Source organism: Anguilla anguilla, chromosome 15 (genome assembly GCF_013347855.1).
Source record: "Anguilla anguilla isolate fAngAng1 chromosome 15, fAngAng1.pri, whole genome shotgun sequence".
Classification (NCBI taxonomy): domain Eukaryota; kingdom Metazoa; phylum Chordata; class Actinopteri; order Anguilliformes; family Anguillidae; genus Anguilla; species Anguilla anguilla.
The window spans coordinates 15,657,797-15,679,381 of record NC_049215.1 but is presented as its reverse complement, the minus strand read 5'-3'; the positions used below and the strand labels follow the sequence as shown (position 1 = coordinate 15,679,381).

The 21,585-nt window shown below is 44.3% G+C and overlaps 1 protein-coding gene across 3 annotated transcripts in view; it reads left to right on the top strand.

The window, feature by feature from the left end:
* rbm26 (RNA binding motif protein 26) overlaps positions 1 to 21,585 on the top strand; it is a 25,386-nt gene extending 3,801 nt beyond the window's left edge. The window contains exons 1-23 of one of the 3 annotated variants that reach the window (XM_035393430.1): positions 161 to 855; positions 3,002 to 3,120; positions 5,367 to 5,503; positions 7,028 to 7,116; positions 7,669 to 7,916; positions 8,386 to 8,676; positions 10,163 to 10,405; positions 10,944 to 11,084; positions 11,645 to 11,782; positions 12,397 to 12,508; positions 13,300 to 13,453; positions 13,761 to 13,919; positions 14,503 to 14,622; positions 15,129 to 15,197; positions 15,377 to 15,499; positions 16,132 to 16,206; positions 16,358 to 16,522; positions 16,899 to 17,003; positions 17,723 to 17,926; positions 18,415 to 18,501; positions 19,219 to 19,332; positions 19,746 to 21,083; positions 21,329 to 21,585. In XM_035393430.1, coding sequence (XP_035249321.1) covers positions 797 to 855; positions 3,002 to 3,120; positions 5,367 to 5,503; positions 7,028 to 7,116; positions 7,669 to 7,916; positions 8,386 to 8,676; positions 10,163 to 10,405; positions 10,944 to 11,084; positions 11,645 to 11,782; positions 12,397 to 12,508; positions 13,300 to 13,453; positions 13,761 to 13,919; positions 14,503 to 14,622; positions 15,129 to 15,197; positions 15,377 to 15,499; positions 16,132 to 16,206; positions 16,358 to 16,522; positions 16,899 to 17,003; positions 17,723 to 17,926; positions 18,415 to 18,501; positions 19,219 to 19,332; positions 19,746 to 19,835 — 3,042 coding nt within the window. In that variant the 5' untranslated portion in view covers positions 161 to 796 and the 3' untranslated portion in view covers positions 19,836 to 21,083; positions 21,329 to 21,585. Of the gene's footprint in view, positions 1 to 160; positions 856 to 3,001; positions 3,121 to 5,366; positions 5,504 to 7,027; positions 7,117 to 7,668; positions 7,917 to 8,385; positions 8,677 to 10,162; positions 10,406 to 10,943; positions 11,085 to 11,644; positions 11,783 to 12,396; positions 12,509 to 13,299; positions 13,454 to 13,760; positions 13,920 to 14,502; positions 14,623 to 15,128; positions 15,198 to 15,376; positions 15,500 to 16,131; positions 16,207 to 16,357; positions 16,523 to 16,898; positions 17,004 to 17,722; positions 17,927 to 18,414; positions 18,502 to 19,218; positions 19,333 to 19,745; positions 21,084 to 21,328 lie in introns of those variants that run through there. The other 2 variants (XM_035393432.1, XM_035393431.1) reach the window with 2 other exon arrangements.

Sequence of the window (21,585 nt, the reverse complement as noted above, 5' to 3'; positions counted from 1 at the left end):
CGGCATTTTTTTTATTTTTTACCCTTTATCGTTCTCTTCTGTCTAGCGATTTCAGGTTTATCTCGAATAACCATGGTAAAAGTCGATCTATAGTCTACTTAATTTTAAATTGCATAGCCTCTTTTCTCAAATATAGTCAAAGTGTCTTTAGCGTAGGGTATACCGAAACTGTATTGTGGGCTACACTGGAGTCCCGTCGCCTTATCTTGAACTTTTCCAAATTTAGTCCCCCATGGGACCACAGTTACGTAATTTAAGGTTTTGTACAGTATCTCATTGGAATGAAAAGGCTGCAACACCATCTTCTGATTGGATCGCTGTAAACCGGTTTCGTTCAGTTGCACTGTGGTCGTAGCGCGCTAAAAAAACGTCGCTAGAAATGTGGACGTCGCTTTAGAAGAGGAATTTGGAATATAATCTCGCGATTTCTTGAAACGGGAGTAAATAGTCGCCATTTTTACGGAGAGAGGGTGGAAGAAACCCGCAAAGGAGAGTCTCGTACAGTTATGCTAGTTAGCTTACTAGCTACTTATTTTGAACTGAACCTGAATAAAAATTTATTTATGACCATTTTGCAGTTTTTTTGTTTCGTTTTAAACCACACGATAATCGAAGAAGCTAAACGCCTGATCCGCAGCAAGCACGCCGTCGGGCCTTGGGGAATATAGCTAACCAGGCACATTGCATGTACTTAGCTAGCTAGCCAGGTTGCTGCTGATCGAGTGGGAAACCTCGCCGATTCGCTGATTTTTCCTCCCTGGAAAGCTACAATTTTGAGGATTGGCTACGTTCTAAAATGATCATAGAAAACCTTGATGCCTTGAAGTCGTGGCTTTCAAAGACCCTCGAACCCATGTAAGTAACTAACTGCATCTTATTATTGGATGGAGCTCGTTGTGTTGTTCGTGGTAGTTAGCTAGCCAGTCAGCATGCTACATAAAATAGCTAGCTAAGTTAGTTGTGTTTTTTACGGCACGCATAGTAACGTACAGTAAACCAAAGAGTATTGCTTGCTAGCCAAAGTTGGCTAACTTGATTGGGCACAAAATGGCCAATAGGTGAGGCATGCAGGTAATGGCTACTACGACTAGATTCTAATCTATATTTCTATTTTTGCTGACTGTCTAGATGGAAGTTCGATAGCCAGCCATTCGATTGTAATCCATGTGCTTTTGTCCATCGGTTATATCGTTTGCTATTTAGGTTCAGCATACTGCATCTTGCTATTTATTAAAGTTACTGATATAGCGACTCAGTAGGACGTCCGAACATTAACGTCGTTGAAGTTGGCTTCCGATTCGAAATTGCCGGTCTACCTTGAAATCAGTAGCGTTGTGCGATGTTGCGCTTTCACGGTTTTCCTTGCAGTTTTTCGAAGATCATGATGTGCTTCGAAAACATGTTTAGCTTTATACAAGTTTGTGTTGATTTGCATCTGAAATAATTTGGACAAAAGATTACAGCACCGTTTTGAAATGATCTCACTCAGAACTGTCTATAGTACCCAATACTAGGGCTAATGAAAATATGTCTAATTTGTATTTCAGTTTGTCCCAGATATTAAAAGGTCTCAATTTCGACACGTTTATGACCGATCAGATACTGGTAAACATCTGGCTAGTTGGTGAAGTACAACTGTAGGTTTTTAAAGTAATCCCACTCCAAACTTTCTGTGAATGGTAATATCAGCCTATGGAAAAAGGGACACGTTGGAATGGAATTTCACCCCCCAGAATTCAAATGTCTCAGAATTTTAAAACTTGTTCATAATAGAGGATGTCCTGATTCAATTTGTGTAAAATATTACTGTAGTGTTTTTAAATAATCCCACTCCAAATTTTCTGTTGGGTTGGGTGAAATAGTTGGGTGAAGTATCATTGCAGTTTATCCAAATGATCCAGTCCTTTAGCTACTCGGTGGCTCATTCGGTTAACGCACCATACTCTATTGGGGGTTGCTACAGAGCGATGAAGCGTGGACCCCTAATGGAATGAACCCTCCCATATCCTGGGCGATGCAGTTGTTAATTGCGCATCATCCTTTGAGCTACCGTCCAGTCTACATTGGCAGGGTCCAGATTCTATCTCAGACTGTGATCCTTAACCAAATGAGCCATCCAGCAGATAATGGAGTGGAATTATTTAGAACTTCTCCAGTAATATTTCACCCACCTGAGGTTAAAAGTACATCAGGATGTGGTCTATCATTCAACAGTGTCAAAAGTTTGAGTTATTTCATTTAATTTTTAATAATTTTAATTAATTAAAATTTTGTGGGGGGATTTCAGTCCGTAATGTACGATAGGCCTTTATTACTGTATTTTCTTGCATAGAAAGTTTGGAGTAGGGCTGTGCATTGGCAAGAATTTGGCAATATGATACATATCACAATACAAGTGTCACAATCCAATGTATTGTGATGCAAAAGCAATATATTGCAATTTCAGAAAATGTGAAAGAACACACCTGAATATGCATGAAATCAGAGTGAAATAGTTTACCTCTTTATTTATCAATTCTGAAGAGGAAAATAATAACAGTAAATATTGTTTGCTTCACCAATAAAGGTTCACACTGTATGCCAGCAGTCCATTGAAGTAGTCAAAAGAAAAGAACTCAAAGTCCCTGTAACTGCATCAGCTGTTCTCAATTTATAGTTGATTAGAGTGTTCTAGAACATGGTAGAAATTACCAGGAACATTTGGAATGGTATAGAAGCTTGCATTTCCTCAAAAATTTGCGACAATTTCAAGGGGTATGAATAATTTTGGACATGGCATTTTTTGTAAAAATGTAAAAAAAAAAAAACAGAAATGGGTAACATTTTTCATTAATATCTCTAACACAATGTCTTACTGTCTTTTGTCACCTTCTTATGTCATTTCCAGCCAGAAGAAACCTATTCATCAAACAAAAATTCACTATAACTCAATATTTGGCATGGGTATGAATAATTTTGGGCTTAACTGTAACTTTGATTCTCTATTTGTATTGCCTTTCAGATGTGATGCGGATCCTTCTGCCCTTGCAAAGTATGTGGTTGCCTTAGTGAAAAAGGACAAAACCGAGAAGGAACTGAAAGCACTATGCATTGACCAGTTGGATGTATTTCTTCAGAAAGGTATGTTGGCTTTCCGTCTTGCACGATGCCCTCGAAACATTGATACTTTTTCGGTACTGTAATGTGAAAAAACGGTTTGGTTATAGGATTTCATATTTTTGATTCCTGTCTCAAAAGCGTTTCACGTTGTGTATGAACTGGGGATCTTGTCTGTCTAGTAGTGATTTGCCTATGAAACCACAATGGGTGCAGCAGTAAGCTACTTGCATATGCTGAGAAACTTCTACGGAGTGCAAGCAGCTCGCCTCGTGCTTCACCTAAGTGCGGAGTGTGCTGATAACATGGCCAGGTTTGCAGTAGCGAATATTACGTTACTAGTTAGCTTGTCATACAGTGCTGCGAGAAAGTATTTGACCCCTTCCTGATTTCCTCTATTATTACACTGAATGGTTTTTAGATCTTTCAACAAAATGTAACATTAGACAAAGGGAACCTGACTAAACACTATTAATGAAAAAAAGTTATCATTCATATCACCCATTTGAAAATGCTTCCTATCATCTGATATCTGACTTTCACATTGCTGTGGAGGAATTTAGCTCCCTCTGTGCAGAACTGCTTTAATTCAGTCAAATTGGTAGGTTTCCGAGTATGAACTGCTGATTTCAGGTCCTGCCACAGTATCTCTGTCACCACTGTTCTCTATTTGGAGATATGGCCCTCACTATGGTTCGGTAGAGACCCGAAGCCTTAGAAATGGCTAGGCAACCCTTTCCAGACCAATATAGGCTATTTCATGAGTTTTTTTCTCTCACCTCTTCTGGAATTTCCTTTAATTGTGGCATAGTGTGCTTGTGGAAGCTTGTGGTGACTACTTCATTCTGATGGTAAGGTTCAGTAGTTGTGAGATTTAGATCCAACAGGGCTGGCTGCGATCAAGCCTGGCTGTGTTCAATCAGCTGAAGCTAATTATCAGTTAAATTTGGTTAATTGGTTGATTGAGTAACTAAGTGGGCAAGTACTTTTTCACATGGGTGATCTAAGTGTTTGATAACATTTTTCATTAAATAAATGAAATAATTATTTTAAATATGTTTTTTGTGTTCACTTGGCTTCCCTTTGTCCAGTGTTTCCCATACAACAAATTTATTTGGGCGGCTCACCCAAAATAATTTTTCGTTTTTTTGTTGATTATGTGTGTAAGCAACACACTATACTTTTGTCTTCATTATTTTTTTCTTTTAAATGTCAAAGTGACATAGAGCCGACTCGTGCTGTGTGAGCTGCCCCTCCCTCTCGTATGTAGAGCAGAGCAGGGAGGACAGTACCTGAACGCAAATATTAGGAGGACAGTAATCATTTATTAATAGTGTTTTATTCTGCTGTTCTTTTATACTTTATCCTTAGACAGGAGAGCATGTTGACTTTGCTTTTAAGTATTGGTATTGAGTATTATGATACCAAACCTGGTATCGGCATTAGAGTCAAAATTACGGTATCATGAAAGCTCTAGTGTGCGTATCAAACTCAGCCCCCAGCAGGGCATTCACATGTCTGAAAACTTCCTGTGTGGTGTTAAGGACAAAGTTATGGTAAAAAGAAAGGCCTCCAGCCACCCAAAAGAAGCAGCTGTCAGCTGTCCGTTTAGCTTCCTGTGCTGTCTGACTTTCATTATGAGCCAGTTCACAGCTGGGCTCTGTTGACTGAACGGTCCCTGGTGAGCTAGCCTTTCAGTGAAGAATGGCTTTCATTAGTGTTTTCTGACCAGCTCTGACCACTTAAAAAAATGTTTTCATTTTTTAAAACACATTTTCAGTGCTTTTAACTCTGCAACCTGTCACTCCCACTAGAGGGCATGTGTTAAATGGCCAGACTGCTGTGGCTGTAGCTTCTCTCAGTCCCTAATGGTGCCTTTTTGGGGTTGAGAAGTCTTCTGAAATTTTTATTTGTTGAAATGGCCTTTAATCTTGTGTTAAGATTGACACTACATGGTTTACAGTATTCTTAACTTTATTTCTGAAGGATAAAGCAGCACACATCACGGTTTGGGATCTAAGCCAAAATCTGGAAAATAAAAAGTAGGCTAATAGCTTATATTTGTATTTTTAAAATATTTTTATTGTGGCTTGGTGAAGTTCTGCATACAATGGATTTCAGTAGGCCTATTTCTTGACAATTTCATCTCGTAATTGTGTTAGCGGTTGACATCTCAGTCTCCACAGTCACCGATCCCTCTTACTCTGTGGTATACACTGTGGAAAAACGCAGTGTCAGTCACACGTGCCCCCCCCCCCATGTGATTCCAGAGACGCAGACCTTTGTCGACAGGCTTTTCGACGCTGTGAACTCAAAGAGCTATCTACCTCAGTTCGAGCAGCCCACATCCACTGGAAGGACAGACGTTCACCAGAGGCAGGATAAAGACGACCTGAAAAAAGATGAGGTGGGACCATTTCTGCCTGATTTTGTCAATGTGAGGTGTTACTTCTGCCTTCTAGAAGGTTCAATGTGACAGTTCAGCTTGTAATATTGTAAGTTCCTTAACTGGTAGAGCCTTTTCAATAAGGTGGATGGACGGATATAGATTCCTACAGCTGGTCTTGGTAACTTGGTGACTGTTAATTGTTTTGTTACTGACTGGCACATGAAATTGATGCGTTAATGACATGGCACCCTTAACGCAGGTACTCTGCACTGCTTAAGTGCAGGTGTTGAGTCAGATGTGGAAACACTGTCTCATTGTGAAACGTGAAAAGGAACTCTAGATGCTATTTTTGAGCTGTGAAACATAATGCAATCCCAGCAAATGTAGCCTGCTAAATGTGGACTGATTGAAATGGTGCCAGTACGACTGCGCTACATGTAGCTAGTTTTATGTGTTAGGTACTGTGGTGCTGTTGGTAAGCATCCTGTTTAAATCGTGCACCGGATTATCCTGTGTAGTTTAGCAGCAGTGTAGTACAGTGGTAGCAGTGTAATGCAGCGGTCAGGGAACTGGACTTGTAACCCAAAGGTTGCAGGTTCAGTTCCCAGGTCCAGGATGACCGTTCTTCCATCAAGCGCCTTTGTACTCTTGAGCAAGGTACTTCACCTGATTTGCTTCAGTTAGATGTCTTCATTGGTGTTTTCTGAATTGTCCAGTGTTATCAATTATTACAATAATAAGTACATTGTCATTCTAGCCAGATGAAAATTTTGTTTTACCTGTTTTCCAAGTTGCTAAAAATAGTTTTGATGTGATTTGTGCTATGGGAATTTTTAATTGTAATTTTGCATTAAACTCATATGTAAAATGTTGGGGGTACGTCATGTACATTACAGGCATTTTAGCAGACGCTGTTATCCATAGCGACTTACACAACTTCTTTTTACATAGCATTTACATTGCATCCATTGATACAGCTATACTGAAGCACTGCAGATTAAGTACCTTGCTCAAGGGTACAACGGCAGTTCCCTACCTGGACCAGTTCCCTAACCATCATACTTTGCTACCTTGGGCAACCTGGGCAACTGTAACGCATGAGTAATGATGTTTGTTTAAATATAGACTTACCTTGCAGTGAATTGACGATATGTTTGTATAGCTGGATTTGTATGCAGTGTGGACACTCTCACTGTGATTACCCTCACACCTCTCTGAATATGCTGGGCCGTGCTGTGGGAAAATACATCCTCCAGGGCATTAATATCAGCATTTAAGTGCTCTTCAGGAACGTCACTGTGTCTAGTTTTGGGAATGAGTGGATATGCAGAAGTACTAAAGCTCACTTTGGGGAGATTTCATGTTGAGGTGATTAAATTATTTAGAATCACTGTGCTGAATCTGTAGAGGCGGATAAGAGATTAATTCAGATGTTTTAGTTCTGCGGGCTGTGTTCTGCAGCATGCTCTCAGGCTGTGTTCAGTTGCGTTGAGCTGTGTTCAGAGGCACGCGCTAAGGCTGCTGGTGTTGTGTGTTTCGCAGCCAAACAAAGAGGATGAGAGGGAGAAGAAGTTCTCAAGAAGGGTGAACCACAGCCCCCCCCAGTCCAGCTCACGATACAGAGACAACCGGTGAGAGAGCCATGTTACTACAGACACACACACACACACAGCACTGCTTATGTACAGGCAAAACCCCCTCTCTCTGCAGCCCTAAGCTCAGTATTATACTTCACTGCTTGCTGTAATGCCTTGCATTGTAGGTAATGGATGAGAGCAACTCTGATTTGATTCACGGCATGTCAGTTTTGTCACAAGCTAAAGAGAGGGTTCTTGTTCAGAGTCATTTTTTTTTTCTTTTGTGTTCTTGAAATGGAAGCTTTCATCCATGGACTGTGTTCCAAAATGTGAATACCAGCACCAGTTCCTTCCTGACCTAGACTCTTGACATTTTACAGTAGAACTAGACTAAGACTACAGTTTATCATTTTGAAATGTACTGTTGTTATACTTTATTTCATGTGAAAAGCAATGGCTTTATTTAAATTGTACTGAGTTTAAACAATTTACTGCAGTTTGAGTGGATAAGTTATCTGTTCTTACCATATTAGTATTAAAAATGTTTTTTTTATTTTTTAAATTGTAAGTTAATGAAAGTTGCCCCCTTTTCATGGCCTGAAACAGACGAGGGGATGACCGCAAGAAAGACGACCGCTCCAGAAAGAGGGACTACGACCGGAACCCACCGAGGCGGGACTCGTACCGAGACCGCTACAACCGCAGGCGTGGTCGCAGCCGCAGCTACAGCCGCAGCCGAAGTCGCAGCTGGAGCAAGGACCGCCCGCGTGACCGGGAACGTGACCGGGAGAGAGACCGCGACAGAGACCGCACCAGGAGCCGGTCCAGGAGCCAGAGCAGGACCAGGAGTCGTGGTGAGCCTCTAAGACCTGACACCAGAACTGTGACCTGACCCGGTTTACCGGGACTCATGCCGCAGAGATATTCTTTCTGTGCCCCAGTAAAATAATTACTAAGAGTAAGTGTGGCAAATTTGGTGGTCTGGTGATGATTATATTCTATAGTGTAGAATAGTCCCTCCCAGCACTATCAGAGTCATCACTAATAAAGATACTGCCACTGTTGTACTTGGCATAAGTTTTTACTTGATTTTAACGAATTTTAGTGCTGGGGGCCTGTGCCCTTGTAGACCCTTAAGTCTACAACACCCGCTAACCTAATACTGGTTTATATTTTACTTGCCTGGAGAGGGGAAAATCCTTCCGTCTAGGAATACCTTACATCTACTGCTACTATGAAAATTGTGAAATCCCTCTATCTGTAATGCCCTTTTTAACAGAAAAGTTTTGGTTCAAATGTGTAACGCCATTGTAATTCCTAAAGGGCACTGCCCTGTACTTGCAGAAAAGGACGCTGGGAAGCCCAAGTATGAGCACGAGCGGGCGGAGCGGTGCGAGCCGGTGGAGAGCTACACTCCGGCGCCCCTGGTGGCCGGTGCCGTGTCCAGCCACTTCCCCGTGCCCACGCTCAGCAGCACCATCACCGTCATAGCGCCCACTCACCACGGCAACAGCACCACCGAGAGCTGGTCGCAGTTCCACGAGGACCACCCGCTGGAGCACGGCTCGTACGGGAGGGGACCTCCCCAGCGCAAGCGCTGCCGTGACTACGACGGTAACCCAGGATACTCCTTTACTGTGACCTCAGTGCTGTGTGCATGTCCAATCATGTGTCATTAGGCTGACTTCAGAATAGTGTGCATCAAGGAAATCGATGTAACAGTTTGGGTTTGTTTACTTCGCAGGTCTTGATACCCAGTTCTGATTTTTTTTTGCCTGTGTCCAATTTATTTGACTGTCTGTTTACATGTACTTTTAAATGTGACCCTTATCCAATACCTGTGTTAAGATAGTTTACATTTGAAACAACCCGCATGCATACACAATGGTTTGGTTACCCAAACGAAAGTAAACAACCAGGCAGGCACAGCCATTTCGCCATCTGTAATGGACACAAACAAGTCTGACGATACAGGATATTGCTTTCCAAAGCATCTTTTAGAGGTCTGCTACGAACATCCCCTGTATATTGGCCTGCATTGACTCTGAGCCCCAACAGGATTGAAAGTCACGTGACCTTGATATTAGTCCACTGGCCTAAGGCTTCGTCTACCATTTCACTTATTATAGCATTTAATGTTTCCGACGGAGAGTGGTTCTGCTCGTTACGTTGCACGTTTTTCAAATGCGATAAAGTATAAGAATATCTCATTTTGAATGACGTGCAATTTGCAATGACCAGGAAGTTCCAATCTGTGCTTTTAGATGAGTCACATTGGCAGATATCAGATTCCTGTCAGAACGAGTCTGAAAGTATCTTTATTCCATGCGCTTGTTTCCTGTTTACATGTTCGTAGTACATATCTGATCTGTGGCGTGTGAGCGGAAGATCAGAATTGGGTCACTTTTACCAGGCGGTGTAAACGTAGCCAAAGAAAGGTCCACATGGACTGCTGTGGGCACTCATCCTGTTGTTGATAAACTGAGTGCCAGTGTAGTATTGAGCGCTAGACGCTGCAGGTTCCATTTCCCAGTGGGGCAGTGCAGTTGCACCCTTGAGCTAAATTTGAGTTGCTCCAGTAAGTATCTAGCTCTGTGAATGGATTGCCTGTAACATACAGAATAGTGCGGTATGAAGGCTTTAGCGTTTCAGCCTCCCAGCTGCTGCACTTCCCAGCGGTGTTTTACAGGGTGAGGTGCACACTTTGATAGCGGCTCTTATCTGATTGTCACTTTGCCTATTTCTAGCTGTAGCAGTATCTGCTTATGGTGTTAAATGCACTTCTGCAAGTTGCTTCAGTTTAAAGCCTCTGCAAAATGGCTAAGTTGTAAGGTATGGCAGCTGTGCTCGCACACGATGCGCATCATTAACTACATTAGGCATTGTTTCAAGACATTACTGGTGCTTGGAAGATACCATCTGGAATACAAAAGTGCAGTTTTGCACCTGTGGCAGTGTGCACAGGGTTGCTGATGAAAGTTATTCTTCAGGCATTATTTTGTGTAAACTTTAGGTGGACATATTTACTTTACATTATCGTCTCCTGTCACCACGGTGACGGTGTTCCTAATGTGAGCGGCGTGTCTGTTTCTCTCTCCAGAGAAAGGCTTCTGCATGCGCGGGGACATGTGTCCATTCGACCACGGGAGCGACCCCGTGGTGGTGGAGGACGTCAACCTTCCCAGCATCCTCCCCTTTCAGGCCCAGCCCCATCCCGTGGTGGACGGCCCGCCCCCTCCTGGGCTCCCTCCCCCTCCTCCTCTGATGACGCCCCCGCCCGTCAACCTGCGCCCTCCCGTGCCCCCGCCGGGCACCATGCCCCCCAGCCTCCCGCCCGTCGCAGGTACGTTCGGGGAGAGTCCGTCTCCCGGGAAACCACGTGCACTTACACCCGCCTGTGTCAGTTTTAAGCACGTTCATCACAGGGGTGTCAACCTCTAGTCCTGGATGGCTTTTATTTCTGTAGGTTTTGTGGTTTTTCTTTTGAGTTTTGGCCTTGGGCTCCAGGTGTGTGGTCTCTAGCCTGCAGACTGCTTTAGCTGTTCAGTGATGTAAATGAAGTGCTTAAAGGATAGGTTCATTTTACAGCCCCGGTCCTATTGAATATGAGATTTATAATGGTTTTTGAAGGCCTAACTACTTACCCCACTGAGAAGCTGCTGCTGAGGGGTAAGTTTTGCAGTACTGAAGCTCTCAGTGAGGTGTGCACGATTATAAATGAAGGGAAACATCATTTCAAGAGCCTGGGTTGAATGAAAGTGAACCTGTCCTTGAAGTATCTTTTAAGTGCTGAAACACTGCAGAACACAGCAGATGCTGTGACCTTGCAGGCCTGGAGTTTGAGATCTCCAGCTTATAATGGTCCTTTGCATCTGTTCCAGGCCCGCCTCCGCCCCTCCCGCCCCTGCAGCCCTCTGGAATGGATGCCCCGCCCAACTCCATTACCAGCTCGGTGCCAACCATCGTCACGTCAGGGGTGCACCTGCCCCCTCCCCAAGCCCCGCCTCCTCTCCTCACGTCAGGTGAGCTTCCCCCCGGAAGGAGGTGTATGCTAACACTGTGCCTAGAACTTTCAAAAGGAGTTTAGGGGTTTACAGATTTGATTCCTGCATGGGGGCTAATGTGGTGGCTCTTGCGTACAAATGGAGGGTAATTGCTGTATTTCAGAAGCCCATTTAGTCCTTGAATAGGCTGCAGTTTCATAGCCTTCATGCCGTCTGGTGTAGAATTGTCCATCCCAGGACCGGAGTTGCCTTGTCGCCCTGAAAAATGCTGGGCTTGTTTGGTCCAGTGTTTGTGTTGACTGAGCTATTCTTTTCTGCATTCCACTGTTCTTCTAATGTTGTGCTTGATTGCCTTTTAACAGGTTGGGGCTTGATTCTCCAATCCTCCCCTTTTTAAGAAGTAGTCTGTTTAATAATTTAAGTCATTTGTGAACAGCAGAGTAACTGTTTGTAAGTGGCACTACACAAAAATAAAGATCGATAAGATTGATGTGAAGTGTACCCACTCCACGAAGGTAAGGGTTTCTGAAGAGTGAAGATGACAGCCTGTGTTCCTGTGGCTCTCTCTCGCCCCTCAGACACGTACGAGCACGACGTGTACAACCCCGAAGCGCCGAGCATAACCAGCAGCGCCCGCCCCATGTACCGGCACCGGGTGCACGCCCAGCGGCCCAACCTCATCGGCCTGACCATGGGCGAAGACCTGCCCCCCCGAGGTCTGAGAACCCAGCCTCGCGGCTGTCCTCTTCCCTCCCCCCGCTCCTCTCTTTCTTTCTCCTTCCCTCCCCCCCCCTCTTTATTCCTCTAGAGCAGTGGTAACTAACCCTGCAGGTTTTCCTTTCAACCCTAATTTGGCACACCCGACTCTACCAATTAGTAGCTCAATGAAATCTCTGTCGAAGCTGTTGACTGAGGTGTGCTTTGTTAGGGTTGAAGTGAAAACCTACAGGACAGTAGATCTCCAGGAACATGGTTGGTTACCAGTGCTCTAGAGTATAGGTGATGTTTTTGGTAGTGTACAGAAATGAAATGACTTTAGGAAATGCAGCCAGTCATCACGCTTGCAGAAATGCACATGATTAGCTCTGTGCTACAGACACAGCAGACACAGACATCCTGTATCAGTTAGCACAGATACTTTACAGTGGCCTAGCTGCGCGCGCTCCTGTACTCCTTTAATAAATGGGATGATGTAATGTCTAATAACGCCGTTCCCTGTGCAGCTGCTGCCGGCTCACATTTCGGTAGCGTGGGCTCAGCGCTCTGCGGCCGTGCCTGCCATGCGTCCCTCCTCCCTGTTTCACCCGCGATCCATTCCGTCTCTTTCCAGAAAAGCCCATGAGCAACAACAACATGAGGATAGTGGTGGAGTCGGACCCCCGGAAACGGCCCGGGGGCCACCTCGACGGAGGGGGCCCCCCAAAGAAGCCCTGGTTTGACAAGTACGCGCCACGCCTCTGCTTCACTGTTCACTGTCAGAGAGCCCGGGCTTTCTGCTGAGCGGGCGCTTTCCTTAGGGGTGTTTTAGTCTGTGTCTGTCAGGTCAATATCACAGGGTTTGCTTCTGGATTTAGGAACTATATGTGAGGAACTGTGTCTATGACTACAGATCACCTGTCCCATGGCCCCTGATCACTGTCAGTTGGAATGAACTTGAAAATGAGAAATTGTACCAAATGTCATTCCTTGCCAGTTTGGATTACAGTTGGTGTAGTTACTCCAGTAGCTCTCTTGGGGGCAGTGTTGTGCAACAAACCTGCCTGGTGTCTCAGGCAATCAACATTAGTCTTTAACTTTGACTTTTAAATTGGTTTCAATGCTATCTTTTTCTTTGCAAACAGTTTGTCCGTTAAGCGTTCACTAAATTATTACTTGCATTTATTTGTAAATTCATAGTTTATTAAAATAATTCCTCACGGACAGAGCAGTGTATGCAGTCTTCATGCACATTTAATATTTTTGCTGTGTTTTCTACGAATAATTCAGTCCTCGCCTCTATTTTATGATCATTTGGAATTCTTTCATGTGAAAATGCTCACTCACTTACAGTATATATTTGTATGGTATATGAGGCATAATAATGTAATATTGTGAATATACCCCCATGAAAATGTGATATTCTTGTGCAGTTATGTCAGAGAATAAGCTGCAGTTAGGGTTAGGATGTTGAAGCTGCAGTGTTGAGTTGGATTCCATGTATAGCTGAATGCGCGTTTGTGTTTGCTCTCCATAGGCACGGTTTCAATAAGCCCAACCACCAGGGGTTTCACAAGAAGATGGCGCCTCTGAACGCCAAGCTGGACGTGTGGCAGATCCCCGCCGAGCTGAACAACATCAGCAAGCTCAACGAACACTTCAGCAAGTTTGGAACCATCGTTAACCTGCAGGTGAGTCGTCTTCTCAATCTTGGCCATGTATAGCAAACAGGATGAACTGAGAATGCATTGTTTGGAATTACACCCATCGTGTCTGTTTCTTAAACGAAGTGCCACCGTATCATACGAGTTCATTTTACCATATGGTCTGTCATGCTAGCTGACTTATCTGGGGTATGTTATGTCTCTACTCATGTATCCAGCTGACCAGTTGACTGATGTGCTTGTGGTTTGCTAACTTTAGGGTTCCCAGGGCCTTCCCCGTCTGTCTTCAGTGTTTTCACGTACGCCTGCGTTTGTCTTTATTTTTTTTTAATAGGTGGCGTACCGGAACGACCCCGAGGCGGCGCTCATCCAGTTCTCCACACACGAGGAGGCCAAGCGGGCCATCCTGAGCACCGAGGCCGTGCTCAACAACCGCTTCATCAAGGTGTACTGGCACCGGCAGGACCTACCGCCGCAGGCCCCGCTGCAGACGGTGCGGTTACCCGCCACGCCGCCACCCCTAGTTACCTGTCCCTCAGCTGTCCGTCACCTGCCTGTCACCTGTCTATCAACTGTCTATCACCTGACAGCGGCTCAGTTTGTGGCCAAAGGGAATATCTAGTGCCAGATAGTGGCAGGTTTTATTGTACTCACTAATTTTTATCACGTTCCTTCAGATTTGACCGCAACACTAAGCATCCAAATAACAGTAACAGTTTCCTGCAGTTCAGCATGGAGTCAAATTGTGGAGGCATTTTGCCAGGCCAGTATCGAGCTTGTATATAAGTCCTTAGTGCTCTAAAACACCTACACAAGTATTTAGAAATGTTGGGCTGGATTAAATACTGGTCCCCAACAGAGACCTGCTGTACAGCTTTATAAACCTGCTTCAACCCTGTTTTAAGTCTGTCTGTCTGTCTGTCTGTCTGTCATCTATCAAAATTTAGCTACTTGCAGTTCCACAGTAAAAAGTTCTAGTGATGCTTAGGTGTACCTAAGTACCTAAGTAACAGCGCGGTGGTTTCCATGCTAACGCAGTCCCATAGTAACAGCGCTGTGATGCGTATTTATCCCAGGGCTTGCAGTCGGCCCCGCAGGCCCCCGTGGCCACCCTGAAGCAGTCAGTGAAGGACCGCCTGGGCCCCATTCCCTGCAGCGACCCCGAACCCTCACAGGACCCCAGCGTGACTGCTACGGTGCGTGCGCGTGCCTGCGTGCGCGTGCGTGTGCGTGTGGCGATCAGCCTGCTCGACTGCGTACACTTTTAGTGCAGCACTGTGGGAAAGCGCGTGTCCTTATCACATGCACTGCAATGCTATGAAATGACATGGTGCACTGTAGCTGTAATAAGGAATATTCCTGGTCTTTCCCTTCCCCTGATTGAAACAGTGTAACACGCATAATGTCTGTGCTGCTAAGTGTAGCCAATGTCCTCTCACTGTGAGTTGTTATGGATTTAAGACATTATTGTACAAGGAGGTCGAGCGGAAACCTCCAACCTCCAATTAAGCACGCCTGTCTCCTTGTAAAACAGTTTGTCATTTGATTAATAAAACTGTTAACACAGTTGACCTTTGAAGAAAGCCAAAAAAGAATAATTCCCTCATTTAGGTAATGCTTATAATTCTGTACTGATGTTTTTAAAGGTATTTTATTTATTTAATTTTTTTTTGGAATATTGATTTCATTAATATATTTGCAGAACACGGCAAAAATGTCGGTGAAAGACCGATTGGGACTTCCCCCAAAGCCCTCAGTTCCCGGAGGAAAGGTATTGCACGATTTCTGCCTAAATTTTGGCAAAACCTGGTTTGACTACTTGAAGACATTGGTATTAATATTACAGTGAAATGCAGTTCGTTTTTACAACTTTTATGTTTGTGTGTGTCTGATGGGAGTGTAAATGTTGCTGTTGCTCATGTTTTGTTGTTCTCCTCCCGTGTTTCGCAGGTGTTTTCCACGTCCACGGGTCTGACGAAAACCGTGTACAACCCAGCGGCACTGAAAGCGGCCCAGAAGAGCCTGCCCTTCTCCAACACTGCCTTCACTGAGGAGGCTCTGAAGAAGAAGCAGGTCTGTCACCCTCAAAGTCATGGACACCTTTCCACCTGTACTCTGAGAAAGGTCACAATAAGCAGCAGAATTCTTAGCTTTTGTTATTGAAGTTTTTTGAGTTCTCCAGTAAATGGACTATAGTTATAATTTTGTAAGAGTATTAAAAAAAATAAGCTTAAAGGAGTTAATAGATGAGCTTTTTTGGGTTTGAGCTTCAAAAATCGATACGTCTGACTCGTGCAGGTATAGCACTTACCTGAAGTTCTGTCTCGTATGCTTGTGGCATATTATTTGCCACATATATTATAGTATTAGTGATTGAGTTTTTTAGTGAATCGATTTTCTCTAAAGGTATTATTTTTAATTGTCACTTGGGGACTGAAGAATTTCTGTTTTCCTTCTCACTCGCCTTCAAGTCATTTTTTGAATTTATTCCTCCTCTAAAGCAAATGGATTATTCCTGGTGTCTGACAGGTCCTTTAAACGTTATTGAGGTTTTCACATTCAATATCAATAGCTGTGAAAATTATTTCCATGTGAATTTTATAAAGCACTAATTTTTCCCGATATGAAAAATAGTACCGAATCGCACTGTATCACTCCAGCATTCTTCTTTCTGCCACTAAGCGGCTCTGTAATCATTTTGGCAGGAGGCTCTGAAGCTTCAGCAGGACGTCCGGAAAAAGAAGCAGGAAATTCTGGAAAAACACATCGAGACGCAGAAGGTGAGTTTGTCTCAGGAAATCCTGAGGTGGAGTTTTATTTCATAAATAACACTCAAAAACTACATCATACGTTTTCAGAGAATGTTATTCGGACGTACCTCAAAGCCTGTTTGCAGAAGTGAAGGATGACGTGTTCTGTTTTTGCCATTAGCTGCTGATCTCCAAACTAGAGAAGAACAAATCCATAAAGCCAGAGGACAAAGCTAAAGTGATGGAGACTCTGACCATGCTGACGAAGAACATAATCAAACTGCAGGCCGAAATCAAGGCCGTCTCCAGCGGAAACGCTCAGAAGGTGGTGAAGAGCAAAGCTCAGGTGGGGTTTTAACGATGAAAGGCTTCAGAGCTTTCGACATGCCCCAGGATTACCTGACCAAACGAATGAGTACTTAAAGTGCTGATTATGCACTTTAGCTCTAATGGTTGGATCAGAGTTTAGCCGATAAAGGGCTTGATGGAAGTGTTTTTAACCCAGCAGCAACTTTGAATTGGTGTTAGAATATATATATTTTTTTGGAATTAGTGTGCACGTGTGGGCATGTATGTGTTTGAGTTAGCTTTATAAATGTGTTTTTCTGTGTTTTCTTAATTTGTGTGTGTGTGCGCATGCATCTGTGAGTGTGTGCATGTGTGCGTTTGCGTGCCTGTTTAAGCTAGCTTTGTAAATGTGTGTGTTTTCTGTCTCGCCGCAGGCGCAGAAGGAGCTGCTGGACACAGAGCTGGATCTGTATAAGAAGATGCAGGCTGGAGAGGACATCGCTCAGCTGAGGATTAAATACACTCAGCTGCAGCTGGAGGTGACTTCACTCTGTTATTCTCCTCCTCGCCACGCTGAGCCGGTCCTGCAGCTCCCCGTCCGGCCACACGGGGGCAGTGCTGCGTTTGCGTGCGGACGCCTTCCCGCGCGCCGCTCGGGCGGTTTTACGGCCTCGTCTGCGCCCCGCTCCGCAAGATTTAGAGCGCTGATGTCCCGCCCGTCGCAAACTAATTAAGTTTTAAACGCGAGGGCGCCGCACGGAGCTGGTCTCCTGTGACCTTTCGGGCTCGAGGCTGTCTCTCTGGGCCTGACGCTGTCACAAACAGCTCTCTCTCTCTGAGGAAACGCGCAGTCACTGTCGACCGTGTTGATGGTCTCTTCAGTGTGTAGGGTTTAGTGCGCTGTGCTTAAGTGCAGTGCATGACCAGTAAGAAAATCTCAATAAAAAGGGATCCTTTAGACCAGGGCTGCACAGACCTGTTCCTGAGTATCTGCTGTCCTGTAGGGTTTCACTTCAACCCTTACACAGTACACCTTATTCTACTAATTAGCAGTTCAACAATATCTCTATCTTTTGAATGAGGTCTGCTGTGTTAGGGTTGGAGTGAGTCAGGCAGCCCTGTCCTAGACTATAAGACTGCAGATGGAGATTCTCATGCTTTTAGGTGACAGTAGTAAGTGACGATTTGTAATTGATTGAAGTTGGTATTTATCTTGGATGAGTAACGCTGCCATCTTGTTGTGTTCTGCTCCTGCCAGGCCGCCAAGCGAGGGATTCTGGCCTCGGGACGCGGGCGGGGTGGCCACGCCCGGGGCCGCGGGTCTCTTCGCAGCAGGGGGCGGGGCGGGAGAGGGCGGGGCAGGGGGGCACACACCCACGCCGTCGTCGACCACCGACCGCGGGCGCTGGACATCTCGGGGTTCACGGAGTCGGACAGAGTGGACCTGCTCCCACACTTTGCAGTGAGTAAATAAATTCCACGCGCAAAAGCACTCCAGACCAGCAGGGGGAGCCGCGTCTTGTAAGAAATTAGACCGGGAAGTGTCATTGTTGGGAAAAGAGGCCTATTGATACAGATTTTTTGTGTGTGACAGCCAACACATAAGGTAAATCCACAAAATTAACTACAAAATGCTAATTTTCATAGTAGAAGAGAATGACTGAGTTTGAGGACAGTGTTTAAGTGCCATAGAACACTTGAGGGTATTGTTTTAAAAGTTCTTTAAGTATGTCTGGGATTTTCATCCCAGAGTCATTTCTCAGGAATGAGAAAAGAGCAAAGGAAATGTCAGTTTAATTAAGATGCAGGATCGAAAGACGGGTTTTCAGTCAGCCACAGAAGATGAACAGTGCCTCCTGTGGTGAGCTCCTTGCACCTCTTATATCTGCATAATGTGACATAGTGTGGAAGCTGAAGTATTGTTACAAACTTTTTTTATTTCTGCTGCAGCAATTTGGTGAAATTGAAGATTACCAGATTGAGGAGTCCAGTCAGACCGCGGTCATCACCTTCAGCACCAGGGCGGAGGCGGAGCTGGTGAGTGTGGGCCAATCCCGTTTGGCTTTGCGAGGACACACAGAAAGAGTCTCTGCAGGGCTGGGGGCGGTTCCATTTCAGTCCTTTCAGTTCCGCAAATGAATTTCAGTTCAAGTTCAATTAATTGGAAAACCCCCACAGAACGTTACACGGATTGAATTTCAATTCACTGCCTTAATTGCCGCAATTGAAATGGAATTGAAAAATTGGATTTTTTGATGGTTTGGTGTGTTGCTGCGTATCCCACCTCGTTGCTTAAAAATACGTGTACGTGCGTGTGTACTTATGTTGTATGTGCATACTAATGTGTGTGTACGTGCGTTATGTGCATGTGTGTGCGTGTATGTTGTGTGCGCACACTAATGTGTGTGCATATTTTCTTTGTGCATACGTGCGTTGTATGTGTATACTAATGTGCATGCGTGTGTGCATGCATATGTTGCGTGTGTATACTAATATGTGTTCGTGCATATGTTGTGTGTGCATACTAATGTGTGCATGTTTATACTAATGTGCATGCGTGTGTATGTTGTGTGTGTATACTAATGTGTGTGCGTGCATATGTTGTGTGTGCATACTAACGTGTGTGTGCATATGTTGTGTGTGTATACTAATGGGCATGCCTGTGTGTGTGCATATGTTGTGTGTGTATACTAATGTGCATGCGTGTGTGCGTGCATATGTTGTGTGTGTATACTAATGTGTGTGTGTTTGCAGGCTGCGGTTCATGGGATGAAGCTGAATAATCAGGAGCTCAAGCTGGCCTGGCACAAACCTGCTGTCCCTCTCAGCACTGCGGACCCTGATGAGGCCGAGCCTGAGGAAGAGGAGGTCAGTCTGCATGCACACGCACGCTCACACACACACACACACACACACACACACACACACACACACACACTGAGCCTGAGGAAGAGGAGGTCAGTCTGCATGCACACGCACGCTCACACACACACACACACACACACACACACACACTGAGCCTGAGGAAGAGGAGGTCAGCATGCATGCACACGCGCGCGCACACACACGCACACACACGTGTATGCACTCTGAGTCTGCGGAAAAGGAGGTCAGCATGCATGCATTCACACGTACATGCATGCAGTCACATATGTACACACATGTGCGCATGCGCGCACGCTCCAGTTGATACAGACGGTTACGCTCACTGGCGCATTCTAAATCGCACACAGGCGCATGTGCTCGCTCACGCTCTCCCATCTGCCCTGTGTCTTCCTCAGTTCCCCGAGCAGTCCCTGGTTGATGACGCCCTGCTGCAGGACGACGACGAAGAGGACGACGACAACGAGCCGCGGTCCTGGCGGAGATGAAGAGGACCACCGCTCGCACGATTTACTTTACTTTTCAAAATGGTTGTTTTAACAGCGAGTTTCATTTTGAGTAAACCTTAACATTTAATACTGTTTTGCAAAGCAAGTACTACTAAGAGTACCGAGTGTGAGTTTAAGTGTAAATACTGTAGGAGTATTAGAGCTTTTTACATGATGCTCAGTAGCCTTGAATGGCTGCTCATTCAGTTTTTCAGTTTTTTTTTTCTTTTTTCCTTTTAATTTGGTCTAATACATTTGACCAGATTTATTTTATTGAGACATGGTTCCATACTATGGAATGGATATATGTTGATAACCCTAATGAATGTGTGAAGTTTAGAGACAACCATGAGACTCTTTGAGTAAAGTTGCAAAGTAGGCTTTACTGTGTATAATTAGCCTTTTGGTAGTTGCTTTTGTGTACATATTTTATGTATGAATTTTAATGATTTGTATGATGGCTTTGCTTCGATCCTTTCTGCCTTTATTTTGAAATGTAACAATAAAGAATTGAAATGGTCTGAATATGAACTGCAAACAAAAAAGTAAAAAAAAAAAAAAAAAAGAAATTTGAAAAAAAAAACATTGGAAAAAGACAAGGCAAAAAGAGGGAAAAAAACACTCTTCCCAAAAAAAAAATGCAGAAAAAAATAAAGACCATTTCAAAACCCCCACCCCCCATTCCACAAAAAGAGCAAAAATCCATTTGCCCCCTCCCTTGAAGTGTGTCTGTGTGTGCGTGTGAATGTGTGTGTGTACGCGTGTGTGCATGTCCGCGTATATGTATGTGTGGGTGGGTGTGCATGTGCGTGTGTATGTGTACGCGTATGTGTATGTGTGGGTGGGTGTGCATGTGCGTGTGTGTGTGTGCGCGTATATGTATGTGTGGGTGGGTGTGCGTGCACCAGGAGTGGGGAAAGCTCCCAATGGAACAACGGTAAGGACAGTATGTTTACATTTCTGCTGTGTGAAAAATGGCTTCAGGTCCACATTAGGGCCCTGACCACTGTATGTTATGTAAGGTAAATATGTGGAGTAGTGAGAGAATGTGTGTGTGTATATGTATAATCTAATATTAGGATGGATGTACACCTGTATTTACTAACAATGGAGTGTTTGAAGACGTGTAGGTTGAGTTTGTGATTTCAGGAATTCTATGTTACAGTCATTTTTCCTCTCTACAGATCAGCAGCACGTTTGTGGCCAGGAGAAATCGTCAGGAGTAGGACGTGCTGTCTATGCGTTAAGGTATGTGTACACACCCTTAATATAAAGTGAGCAAACCTTCCATTAAGGACTTCACTGTTGAACACAGTGTACAGTATGTTAGTAGCCAAAATGTTCCATGTCATCACTACTTTTTAGGAATCGGTTATTAGGAAGAACGTTGCATCAAATGTCTCTGTTTTGCTGAAACTTGGAGCATGTGTTAATGTGAGTCCAGAAAGTTGTACTTCATTAGTAATTGATATATTTTAATTGTTTGTTTCCAGGATGTTCCATGTCGGCACCAGCCAAAAGGCACTTCCTGTCTGAACACTGGAGCTCTGTTGAGGAGGATGACCCCAGAAGAGTTGGATGAAAAGAGAGATATCCATCTGTGTGAAGTCAAGAATATTAATACAACATTTTTGTATGTTCCTGCTTGTCGCTATTCATGACACTTGATAAGATTTAAGGCATTGGCCATAATGACATTGCAAAACAAATTGTATTTCAACTATGTTTCAAGTAAAATAACTTCATTGAT